At 42.6% G+C, this 13,427-nt stretch overlaps 1 protein-coding gene across 6 annotated transcripts in view; it reads left to right on the forward strand.

Annotated features, from left to right (window-relative positions):
• The window catches only part of YEATS2 (YEATS domain containing 2), a 111,496-nt gene that overhangs the window by 23,397 nt on the left and 74,672 nt on the right, over positions 1–13,427 (forward strand). For all 6 annotated transcript variants that reach the window (XM_021005883.2, XM_021005881.2, XM_021005887.2 and 3 more), the window contains exons 4-6: positions 86–178; positions 1,614–1,862; positions 3,403–3,518. In XM_021005883.2, coding sequence (XP_020861542.1) covers positions 86–178; positions 1,614–1,862; positions 3,403–3,518 — 458 coding nt within the window. The remainder of the gene's footprint in view (positions 1–85; positions 179–1,613; positions 1,863–3,402; positions 3,519–13,427) is intronic.

Below are 13,427 nucleotides of genomic sequence, written 5' to 3' on the forward strand. Positions count from 1 at the left end.
CTCACTTCTCCTTGGGGCGGAGTGGAAAGTTCAGTGTTGTTTGTTGCTCTTTTTAAAGAAATAAACATTTTAAATTTACTTTTAGCGACTGATTGAGGCCCGGAGAATGATGGATAAACTTCGAGCTTGCATAGTGGCAAACTACTACGCTTCTGCCGGTCTTTTCAAAGCTTCAGAGGTAAACTCCCGCCCCCACCCCACCTCGAGAACCTTTGAGTCTTGCCGTCCGGTGTTTCTTGGATTGGGTGGTCATTTTTGGCTTTAAAGTTGGGACCTTTTGGTCTCCTAAGTGGAGCTGTGGCTTACTCCATCCGTCAGCAAGGGTCGATTCAGCCCTCACTGTATGGCGGGCCATGGGCTGAGTGCTGGGGAGAGAGCCGGGAAGAGCTTCACTCAGCCTTCATCCATTCCTTCATTCAACCACCTGTTATGTGCGTCATCTGTGTAAACAGTCCTGCTCGGTATGGAGATGCCAAGTTAAGAACAGCCCTCTCTGAGAAGAAGGTTATCTAATGGGGCCTCTTTTCTCATGAATCTTTCTTCTGACTTTGTGTGGTGAGTGCACTCAGACTTCATCCTGGTGTAGATCCCATCCTTTATAGAAGGGAGACATATAAGCTCCTCACCTCTCGTCTCCTCTGGGTTGGGCCTCTCTTGTTCATTTCCCTCCCAGGAGACATTAGTGAGATGTAGGAACAGTTGGCATCTGAAACAAGTGTTTGCTTGATGAACTCAGACTCCTAGGAATGACGCTTTTGGTTCTGACAGCTTGGCATTGTTTGCAAGACTTAGGTGTGTTTTTGACAAAGAAGTGATAGAACAAGAATCTCTGGCTCCCACTTAGAGTTCTGGAGACTTTTATGTTGTGAAATAGTAACTCTCCTCTCCTTTTCTTCTTTTTTTTTTAAACACTATGGAGATTTTATTTTTATGTGTTTGTTGCCAAGGAAACAGGATTCCGCTGAAAGAGAAGTATTCCTTCTAGATTGTCATTTTGATTATCTAAATGTCCTCATGTTTGTGTTGAGGAAAACCAGCTTTAATTCAGTTAAGATAAGCATGAATGTGCCTGCCTCCCCCCACTGCTACTACAAGAGTGGCCTGGGGGATGAGGGAAAGGTTGTGGTGAGGGTGAGCGTTGACCAGGTGAACTCCAGGCCTGTGCCATTCAGTATGACCTTGAGGTACAGGGGAGGATGCCACCCCGGTGCTGCCTTGGAGAAAATGATGTTTGAAAAATCCAGCCAGTTTCGTGTGCATTGAGAATATAATTTGATGCTCAGATGGCTGGGAACGATGCCTCACTTTCTGGCTTAAAGTCCTTAGCTCCAGCTGACAGCACGAAGAACCGGCCAATAGTTAGAAATTTGTACACAAAGATTTTAATGTATCTGTGGAACTCATGGTTGCAAGGACATGTTCTCTTATTCATATTCCCAATTCTTTCTGTTTAGTGCTGTCAGACTTTATGGAAGTGGGTTAAAATTGTTCTTGTGTACTTTGTTCCAGTGTTGCTGTTCCTTAGAAGATGTTCAAATGTACTTAATTTCTTGGATCTAGTTAAAAGGATGTGGGGGTTTTTGTTTCTTTGCTTTTTTGTTTTGCTTTTGCAGGGATCAAAGACCTGTGACACCATGGTTTTTAATCATCCCGCTATCAAGAAATTTTTGGAATCTCCATCAAGGTCATCATCTCCTGCTAATCAGAGATCAGAGGCACCATCTCTTAACTATTCAGAAAGTGATTCTTTATCTCAGCACAATGACTTCTTATCTGACAAAGACAATAGCAGCAACCTGGACCTGGAGGAGAGATTGTCCAACAGTATGGAGCCTCTGAGGCCTGGCAGAAATACCGGGCGGGTAAGGTTAAGACCTAAGGGTGGGTTGGGGGACAAAAGAGTAGGGCAATAACAGATGAGCTTGGCGGTCCTTTCCATGTCCCAGATTTCTAGGAATCAAATGATGCAAGATGTTGTTTCTTTTAATAGATTTGGGCGTTCTAGCTGCTTAGAAGTACACAGAGTCCTAGGTCTAAAGAAGGAAAGACCCAAGCCCCGTGATGCTCCTTGCTGTAGGCCGGGTGTGTGGGGCCGGGATGAGTGGCCACTGTGTCCGGTGCTCTGGCCCAGGCTGAGGCGCCGCCCTGTGGGCGTGATGGAGGCTGCCGCTGCCTGAAACCTTGCACTTGTGCTGACTTCAGCCTGCACTCAAGGAAATCCTGTCAGTGATTCGTGGGGGCTGATTTTCCAAAAGCAATTGAAACAGGCCCTTTTCTGTCATTATGTCTTGCCCTGTATGGGATAGCTTGCAAAGTGCTTCTGTGTAAATGATCCCAACAGATCCTCACGGTCAGCTTGGGAGGTCCGGAGGGCAAAGTATTATTTCCATTTTCTAAATGACAAAATTGAACTTGGTGACTTCCCAAGATCACACAGCTCATAAAGGGTAATGATGAGATGGGAACCAGGCCTCTTGACTCCAATGTTCTTCCTGTTGTACCACTTGCCTCTCTGTATAGTTTATTTTAAAAACAGATTCATAATTGTTGCCAGTTGCAGGCTATGATTTCTACACTCTTGATCAGAAGTTCATAATCTGAAATCCACAGACCCAAAAGGGATCCATGGATAGATTTTAGGGGTCTGTGGACTTGGATGGGAAAAAAAAATTGCATCTTTTCACCAAGCTCTAACTTCGGTTTTTTGGGGGGAAACATTCTGAGAAAGGGTTCCTAGATTTTACCTGACTTCCAGTGGGGTTCTGTGATGCACAGAAAGGTTAAGAACCCACGATGGAAATTGAAATATTGTCAGTTCTCTCGTTTGAGGAGTAACATTTATGAAAGTAGGTTTCAGATTTTCATGTGTCTTAATGAAGATTTCTTTTAAAGAGTTACATAGTCAGATGATATTAGAGGATCAAATAATCTTGATTATCTGGAACATTTGGCCGATGGGAAAGATCTCCTTAATAGCAGGATAATGAGAGCAAGCAAATAGTTTAATTTCACAGGAAGGAAACTATTTTATCAAACCCAAATATTTCAGTCATACCATTGAGTCTCAAGTGTATTATTTGATGCTCATTCATTTTAATATGCTCTTCAATTCAGCTACTGAGCATTTTTTCAGATACAAGGCACTGTGCTAGGCCCACTGCATGCAGAGATTGATGGGACCTGGAGACCTAACAATTGCTGCTTTAAAAAATTATTTTTTGGGGAAAAAAAAAAAGGTTGCCTTCTATTCCAATTAGCAGGAGAGTGTTTGCCCCCATACCGCTTTCTAGCTTAGAGAGCAAGATTTTTGGAATGCGCTCTACAGAGGTGCTTCTCCTACGCTCCTGGCCTTCCTGATGGTGGTGGACATCACCTAGTAGCTGTTGTTGTGGATTCTTTCAGGACCCCAGTGGTGGAGCTGGCTCCCGGAAAACAAACCAGCAGAATTCTGATCTCACTTCAGAAGAGGTTTCAAGACTTTTTGTGAAGAAAACCATAGTGGTTGGCAATGTATCGAAGTGAGTATGCAGCTGGGCCCAGAAGCTTTTGTCTCCACCCCATTTTTAGTCTTTGGTTTATACTTACTGAGGCTGGAGTAGAAGTAATGTAATCTGGGTCGTAGAAGGATAGAGCTGGAGAAGCTTTTGTGACAATTGAAGCGGAGACTGAACTATGGAGGGTGATTTAGTCAAGCCTCCCAACTAGACCCTGGTCTCCTGACTCCCAGGTGACAGGCCTTCAAGGCATGCATAACATTTAGCTGTATGCTGAAAGCATTTCTGCATAAGCAACAAAAAGCAAAGGGCATAACAAAGGTTCTCTCCTGTCTGTGAGTGGCCAGTTGGCCTGGGTAGCCAGAGGTCCCTCAACAGTTTAAATATAGGATTAGGAACATCTGCTTATTTTCCCATAGACTGTGTCTCCCCATTTTACCAACCCAACACATTTCAGAGATAATGAGAAATAGAAAGACGGTCTCTCCCACTTTAGTAGGAAGAGTGATGTGCTTGGGCTCAGGAGAAGCGAGTTAGAATTCTGGTGCTGATACTGAATGATCATAGGAAAGTCAGTCAAATCCCTCTGAACCTCTTTCCTCATCTATAAAAGGGGAGCAAGGGTTCTTACATTAGCCGGCTCTCAATAAAATGCTTTCTGAAAATGCTTGAGTACTCCATAAATGGAGCATGATGCCAGTGATGATCAAGAAGTGGGTACTGTTGCGGGCTGAGAGGTTGAGAGGTTGTGACCCCTCAAAGACCAGAGTACAGGACAGGTCTTCTGGAATGAATTCACAGACTCAAGCATTCTTTGATTCAAGGTGGCAAAGATTTATTGTTACGCTTTTCAGTGGGCAAGGATTCTTAAAGGATCCTGCAACCTTAGAGAGGTACAGGTAAAGTTTATATAGGATAAAATGCAATAAAACATGTGTCAAATATGCTAACTAGGTGATTCAGGGCAGGATTAGGGAGTGGTTAAGCGGTCAGTTCTCAGTTGAAACTCAAGATAAGAAAAGTCCCATTATTCAAGAGAGTATCTGGTCCCAGACATCCTGGGCCCAGTGATAGCAAACAGGAAGAATACTGATCAGCTCTATCTGGTCCTGGAATTTGCTAACACAGGAATTAGCTCACTCAGAGAGAAAAAGATTAATTTAGTTTTTTGGCCCTTAGTGGGGCTCAATTGGTCTTAAGTGATTATCAAGGGACAGTGTTTCTGAGGCTAGGGAGAAACTGGGGCCCAAGTACAAGCACCCAAACACAAGCACCCTGTCATTCCCCCCCTTAAACAGATGGGACCCAAAATCTTTTGGGGTTAGGGACGAAGGTCTCAGCTTCTGAAACTACTTCCTGCTGGGATTGGGTGTAGAGCTGTCCCTGCCTCCTGGGGTCCCTCTGGTCAAGGAGTCGGTTTTCTAGCCAGTGTCTGGAACTTAGCTGATGCCAGGTCCAAGAGGTGGTGGGTTATGATCTGGGACAGATGTTGGTACCCAGCCTGAGCAGTCATCCAGAAGTGGAGGGCACTGAGCCTAGAGGAGACAGATCTGGCAAGGAGATTAAGCAGACAGTGCCAAAAAGAAGTAAAAGGAATATAATCAGGAGTGGGACAAGACTATCCCCAAGAAGAGGATGTACTGCTGTACTAAGGGTTGTTATGGATGTCTCACATCCAGGTGACTTTCTCTAGTCCTATTGAGCTCCACCTGTTGAGAGTTGTTAATATACATACAGCAGGAGGTGTTGGCCAGTGCACAGACGCCTCTAGTAAGCAAGTAGATAATCCAAAGCTATCTGATTATCCAGGACCACATTTGCCAGGGAATCCAGAGAATGTCCCAGAGACCATAAGCTGTGTCATTTGCCAATTGGTGAATGGTCCCTGTCAGTTTTGAAAGAATGAACTCATGTTGTAAACGTCCATACCAAGGCATGAGATACTCTGCTCCCTTTTAAGGTACCAGAGAACATTGTCCCAGAACCCATGCTTCACTCTTGTTTAGAGTGGAGGTACTGGGTATAATAATATTGAAAATGGTAAAAGGTGGTACCAAAAATCCAAGGGAGCACACACCAAAATCCTTACAAGGTGTTGAAAACCAGGTGGCCATAACAACAGTCCTGGGGTGCCAAGTAGTGATGTTTTGCTTTACTTATTCCCCAGAATCCTCACCACCTGGCCCACCCATCCCACAAAGGAAGGAGTATCCCTTAGGGGTACAGATGGGACCTGTTTATAAAAGATACTGAGCATGGATGCCCCCATGGATCAGTATGATTACATGCCAATATTACAGGTAAGAGAGAAACTTTCAAAAGATCAATAAGAGTGTTACAGCTAGAAGGGGGCAGTAACATTGTGTGTCAACTAGGAAGAGAAGGTTAAATAAGAAATACCTACTAGGAGAGTGGCTGGAAGAATTTGGTCATAGGTGCAAGTAGGGAGTGTTCCCTCAGAACAGGTGGTACGGCTGGCAGAGGTAAAGTTCTGGGGACACATGCAGGCATCATTACAGGTGGTGCAAGTCAAGAGACCAGCAGAGACATTTACAATCCCTCCCCTGGCAAGGGTCTTTACCTGTATAGTGGCCATAGAACTTGTCTCCCAAGCAAGGGAATAATTCCCTGTTGAGAAACAGGATGTTGAGATAGAAAAATTTTCCCATAAAGGAGTGGCCAGTACAAAAGGGGTGGCAAAGACCTCTGAGGTGGTTACATTGGGGGGGGGGCTCTTGCAAAAACTGCCTTAAACAAAAGAGGTTCCTAACTTTAACCTCACAACTGAATAGATACACAATCTTGTTCCGCAAGCTTGTTTATCCTTCTCTAATTACACACCAGAAATTGAATCTTTTACATATGATAAATTCAAACACTAATTTTACTTAGGCCATGGGATGACTACAAATTCAGATCAAAACAGCAAGATCTCACATACTTATATTGTGCTGATGTCTGACCACTTGCTCTGATCAGAGAAATCTACCATAAAAGGAAAAGGCAGGGACATGTGACATCCAAATATGACAGGACAGAATATCCTTAGTTCTGTTTGAATTCAGATAACAGTCACAGTTCTCCAATCATGCAGTATCAATTCCACATCATAGCCAGACTCAGGAATAGTCAGGTGGGAAACATTCCTTCTCAAAGGAACACAATGGGGAAACTGAGCCAGGAGGATCCCATCCTAGATTGAGGCTAAGATTGTCCTCACAGCTTTTTCCCAGATGCAGACATCCACCTGTTCTGAGTAACTTGTGGCATTTCTGATACTGATTTAATGCAGACAACTATATCCAAATTCAAACTCAAAACAAAATTAGTTATAGTCCCAAGAGCCTTTTACCTCAAACAGCAAGTTTCACTAATCACAGCTTAAAGCCAGATACAGTTAATTTTACTCCCATGGAGTTGCAATAAGCAATAAAGATTTACCAGGACTCACATACATAAGAGATTTCACTTAACATCTTTCTTTCTCAAATTAAACTTGTCCTGGTGTAAAGCCAATCATTAGAAATCATTTCTATCTACTGTACATAAACTTGCAACTTCTCAGCAAGTCAAGTTCATTGTTTAGGAACTCCAAACAAGTTCTCTTCTCAGAGCAGATGATCTTGCCCACACAGATTTTTTTTCCAGGGACCTTGGCAGGTTTACAAAATAAGGGGAATTGCCTTATACCCCAGGGAGGGGCTAATCCTGGTGCCCCTGCCTGCCGACTTCTTTATCCCAAAGAGGACTGTTTTGAATAGGCAGAACTGATCTGGATAAGGCTTTTACCCAATCCCCACCTTTTCACACAGTAATCAATTAACAATTCTAGGTTTTAACATTAAAACAGTAACTTCAAATAACTTAGTTAACAATCTTATAACTTTCATAAGTGATAGTCAAATTGTTTTAGCTATAAGCCCTTCTTTAATTACAGGTAAAGGTGGAAGTACCTAGTTTACTAAATGACAGTTATAAAACATTATAGGACAGGGTTAGCAGGGCTGACAAAATATAACTGGTTTTGCAGTTTTCCCACTGTAGTTTCTCTAAGTTCACACTTTAATAACATCCAAATTATGAAAAACTGCTTGACAAAACAATACAAAAGTTTACCAATCTGATGACTCCAATTCTGTTGAATGCATTTCCAAATTTCCTTACAAAGAAAATCAGGCATCTCTTCACCATTGACATTGCATACTGGTCACATCTAATTAAGGAACTAATAACAGTAGTTAACATTTATAGACCAGGCATTGTGTTAGGCACCTTCCAATCATGTGAGATAAACTGAGGTAACTTGCTTAATGTCACCCAGTTAGCAAATTTCAGATCCATACATTTTCCCAATTTACTTTACTTCCAAACAGTATAATAAATTCTGACTTAAGCATTAAATTAAGAGCATCACATTTCATTTGAAATATTACCAGAATGAATTAAATTACCTTTTGGTTGTGTTCTGGTACACAAAAACTTTTTTATGAGAGGCAGAAAAGATTGGGAAAAGATTCACCTCTTCTTTCCTCACCTTTCTCTCTTCCACATTTAACAACTTGGCCAAGGTTGGAATGTAAAGAGAGAGAGGGAGAAAGAATTTTTTTTTAACAATTCTCCAAAAGTTTCAAAACCTTTTTACTCTCAAACCTCTATTCACACTGTGTAAATAAATTATACCTTCCTTAAGCTTTCTACACATACTCCTCTCTCCTACATGCTTAAACTTCTCTTGCCTTCCTACTAATTATCCCTCTGATGGACTTTGATTAAAGTCCCTCTAAAACTGCACATATCTAACATCTAATTCTTCGATGATCCTCCTCATCTTGCTTTTTACTAATCATGTAACCTAAATAATAAAGTATTTTTCTCTCTTTCTCATCCACCCACTCCTCTGAAGCTGCTGTTATCAGGGAGAGAGAGAAAGAAGAAAAAAACGGCATTCCAGAGTCCAGCTACAGCCCTGGCTGCAAAGGGTTTCTCAGATTACACACGGACACACACCACACAGACAACAGAAACACAGAACAGATAGCATGATAATGACAGGGATACTCCAAAAATACAGAGAGACTTCCCCTGCACAAAACAGACAATTTTTCATGATTTTCCAGATCTTATGGAGACCAGGCAAAAAATTTTTCTTAAGGTTTTGGAGAATGAGCTTTCTCCAGTTGTGTAAAAGACAACCTAGGGGCGAATCTCAAGGTGTAGAGGGAGATCGGCCCATCCTCTTTGCCTATAAGCCTTAAAAAAAAAAAAAAAAAAGGACTTGCTCCTGTAGTCTACTCGCCTCGACCAGCATCCTGGTGAGGGAGAAAAACCCGCAGAAGTTCCCAACAAGGCGTCCCTTGTCAAGAGGGAAATCCGCTAGAGCCTGTTGCAGGCTCGACCCAGCCCCAGCAAGCCTTCCTAGGTGCTTGAGGGACAATCCAGCTACAGGGCGAGAGGAGGGGGGAGGCTTACCTTGAGTCGAAGAAGGCTTGAGACTTCAGACTAGCCCCATGTTGGGCACCATAAATGTTGCCGGTTGAGAGGTTGTGACCCCTCAAAGACCAGAGTACAGGACAGGTCTTCTGGAATGAATTCACAGACTCAAGCATTCTTTAATTCAAGGTGGCAAAGATTTATTGTTACGCTTTTCAGGGCAAGGATTCTTAAAGGATCCTGCAACCTTAGAGAGGTACAGGTAAAGTTTATATAGGATAAAATGCAATAAAACATGTGTCAAATATGCTAACTAGGTGATTCAGGGTGGGATTAGGGAGTGGTTAAGGAGTGGTCAGTTCTCAGTTGAAACTCAAGATAAGAAAAGTCCCATTATTCAAGAGAGTATCTGGTCCCAGACATCCTGGGCCCAGTGATAGCAAACAGGAAGAATACTGATCAGCTCTATCTGGTCCTGGAATTTGCTGACACAGGAAGGGGTGTTTTTAGCTCACTCAGAAAAAGATTAATTTAGGTTTTTTGGCCCTTAGTGGGGCTCAATTGGTCTTAAGTGATTATCAAGGGACAGTGTTTCTGAGGCTAGGGAGAAACTGGGGCCCAAGTACAAGCACCCCGTCAGTACCAGTTTGAAGGGTGTACAGGAGAGTGGTGGAAGGAAGGCTGGCTGTGGACTTCAGTGGTCTGGACGGGAATCCTAGCTCTGCTACGTGACAAGTCACAGGACCCACCTGGGTCCTCACCTAGAAAAGGAGCTGATAAAACTGGACCATAACTGTAGGTGTTCTGCATCTTGTGTTTCTGTTATCTGTGGCCTGGAAGGAGCTTTAGAGACCATCCAGTCCAGCCCTCACCTTCCCACTTTAAAGATGCAGAATTGGACCTCAGAGAGGCTCCCGTCACTTACCAGAGTCAGCACAACTGTTGATTTTGCCTTTGTGAAAAGACAGATTTTGGATTGGGAGGCTAAACTTTGGCAAAAATCATAATTAGCAGCCACCTAATTGTGATCTCACATAAAGTGGCAACTCCACCTTGAAGTTAAGATTCCCTGCCTTGAATGTGCTACTTCCTCCTGTCTGCTGCCTTTGGAATCCCTGGTGTCCTCCAAAGCCCATCTCAGCTCATCCCTCTTGGAATTACACTATAGAGTCTTTGTATCTACTTCTCTGCCTCCATGTTGTTTTTCCCCCTCCCCCAGAGGTTGTGTTGCTTGAGGACAAGGACCATTTTGTTGGGGTAGTTGTAACACCAGTGCATGCTTACGACAACCTTAGACATTGCAGATACTTCATTAGATTTGTTGAAGAAGATTAAGAATCCATCGACTAAAAATTTCAAAACAAAATAGGAATCTACATATTTTACAGCTTTAACCACTCAGATGAATGTTGTTATGGGTACAGGCTTTTGTCCCTGGTCTTGTTTGGAGGACAGTGGAGAAGACACTCTGATGTGCCTTGGGCTCTACTTTCTTCACAGAACTTAAAACAGCCCAACTTAGTGGCTTTGGGTTTTGCTCATGAAAGAGATGCTAATTTTCTAGCACCGTGAGGAAGCCGCAAGTTGGTACTTAATTAAATTCTCACATGTTATTTCCTCATAATTGTCAGGACCCCAGATTCTATCCCTCCATAATCACTCTCTTGGGGGGAGGGAACTAGGAGTCCTCATGCCTGAGAAATTGCCAGATAAATCTGTTGTACAAATCTGTACAAGTCAACTCCTAACTGGTGAGCTGGTAGTGAAGTGACAAATAGAGAATTTTCCTTCTCTTCTTTAATGTATATACTTGCTGTGACCGTGTAGTGTGTGGGCATAAAGGGTGAATTCACAAGCAGCAAAGAGGAAAGAGGAAATTAAAACAATAATTAAGAGCTGTTTTGCCCAACTGTATGCCAATACATTTCATAATCTTAGTGAAATGGATGAATATTCACAAAAATATAAATTGCCCATATTGGTGGAAGAGGAAATAAAATACTTAACCCCATTTCAAAAAAAATAAATTGAACAAGCCATCAGTGACTAGCTCCCTAAAAAAAAAAATCTCCAAGGCTAGATGGATTTAAAAGTGAATTCTGTCAGACATTTAAAGAATAATTAATTCCAATACTATATAAACTATTTGGGAAAATAGGCAAAGCAGGAGTCCTACCAAATTCTTTTTATGATACAAATAATAGTGCTGATACCTAAACCAGGAAGAGTCAAAACAGAAAGAAAATTGTAGACCCTAAAATTATAGATTCTGTAATGAATATAGATGCAAGAAATGTTAAATAAAATGTTAGCGAAGAGATTACAGCAACGTGTGTTGAGGATAATATACTGTGACCAGGTAGGATTTATACCAGGAATGCAGGGCTGGTTTATCATTAGGAAGACTATCAGCATAATTGACCATATCAACAACAAAACTAACCAAAATCGTGTGATTATCTTGATAGATGCAGAAAAAGCATTGGATAAAATATAACTATAACCCATTTCTGTTAGAAGCACTAGAGAGCATAGGAGTAAACGGAGTCTTCCCTAAATTGATAAGTAGCATCTATCTAAAACCATCAGCAAGCATTATGTGTAATAGGGATAAGCTAGAAGTGTTTCTAGTAAGATTGGGGGTGAAACAAAGATGTCCATTTTCACCACTGTTATTCAGTATGTACTAGAAATGTTAGTTTTAGCAATAAGAGAAGAAAAAGAAATTGAAGGAATTAGAATAGGCCAAGAAGAAACAAAGTTATCACTCTTTGCAGATTTATGATGGTATACCTAGAGAAACAAGTAAAAAATTACTTGAAATGGGGGGCAGCTAGGTGGCGCAGTGGATAGAGCACTGGCCCTGATTCAGGAGGACCTGAGTTCAAATCCAGCCTCAGACACATAACACTTACTAGCTGTGTGACCCTGGGCAAGTCACTTAACCCCATTGCCTAGACAAAAAAAAAATTACTTCAAATAATAAATTTAGCAGAGTTGCAGTATATAAAATAAACCTGCATAAATCATTGGCATTTCTATATATTACTAATAAAGCCCAACAGCAAGAGATAGAAAGAAAAATTCCACTTAAAGTTACTTTAGACATTGTAAAATATTTGGGAGTCTGCCTGCCAGAACAAAACCAGGAGCTAGATGAACACAGTTATAAAACTTTTTTTTATAAATTTTGCAGAAATCTGGGCCCTGCTCCCCAGTTCTCCCCCTTAGGTAGAGCCCTAGGTAAGTAAGCCCTATAAGTGTTTGTTGCAGCTTGTGCACATGTGTTTACTCCTCATATATGGGTTATTTTTCTGTGTGGAGCTCAGGGTTGCACCCTCAAGCAATAGGGGCTAAGCTCCTCTGGGGGGAAAGACTGTTTGTAGAACATGATGATCTCATGCTGCCCTGTGATTGTGGCCCCATTTCTGCCAAGCTCACTAATCTTTCTCTGGTAACATGAGGACAGCTTGGTACAGTGGAAGGAACGCTGAATTTCAAGTCTGAGGACCTTGCTTCAAATCCTGATTCTGCCTCTTACTCCCTTAGCATCAAGGTCCCTGAACCCTCAACTTCTTTATCTGTAGAATGAGAGGTTGGACTCGATGGCGTTTGAGATTTCTTTCTGCTTTAAATCCAAAAGGTTGCTGGGTTTCTTTAGGCTCTAATTCTGTGACTCAGAGGGGCCTTCGAGCATTTGGGAAGCTATTCCAGTGTGCCAGGCACAGTGCTGAGCACTGGACGTCTGTAGCACTCTCTGCCTGAATGTAGAAGGAAGGGACTGAATTAGGTTGATGGAGATAAATTGTTTGCGTGACCCAAACTCCAAACAGCGCCAGGCACGTTCTTCAGTATCCTTGAGGGGATGGACTAAAATGGGCTCTGCAGTCCCTTCCAGCTCTGAATTTATGACTCTGTGAAGTACTTGTTAACACTTGTGCCTTATACCACAGTCATTATTCTGTGTTGCACTTATGAGTACTTGGAGCTGGGCTAACTGGGGTTGCAGAGAAAGGCAGTTAACCCTCCCTGCCCCAAGGGGCTCAGTAAGGAGCTCTCCCTTCTAATAGGAGAGACAGAGGGTCAGTCAGGGCTACTGTACGAGGCAGAGCTGTGGTAGATGGAAGGTGACTGCTGTCTTGGTCTCCTACCAAGGTGGCATTCCACTTGAGTCTTGACAGAAGCCAGAGATTCTAATAGTCAAGGAGGGCAGACATTCCCGGCCAGCCAGCTGCTGTGGGAGATAGTCAGGCAAAGCTGGAGCATTATGGGCCAGGGCCAGCAGGTAGGCCATGTTGTGGGACAGTGGAAAGTGTGGAGGGATAGGAAGTACAAGAAAACCAAGAAGGTGAAGAGGGCTGGGCTGTGAAATGCTTTAAGCGCCAAGCAGAGGCCTGGGCAGTTTGATCGTGGAGATAGTCTGGAGCCACTATTAAAAGTGAGGCGAGTGCAGCGTGGTCAGAATTAAGATTCTAGGAAGTCCTTTTGGCTTTGGTGTGGAGG

This window comes from Phascolarctos cinereus, unplaced genomic scaffold, assembly GCF_003287225.1.
Source record: "Phascolarctos cinereus isolate Bilbo 61053 unplaced genomic scaffold, phaCin_HiC Scaffold_5;HRSCAF=322, whole genome shotgun sequence".
Taxonomy (NCBI): Eukaryota; Metazoa; Chordata; class Mammalia; order Diprotodontia; family Phascolarctidae; genus Phascolarctos; species Phascolarctos cinereus.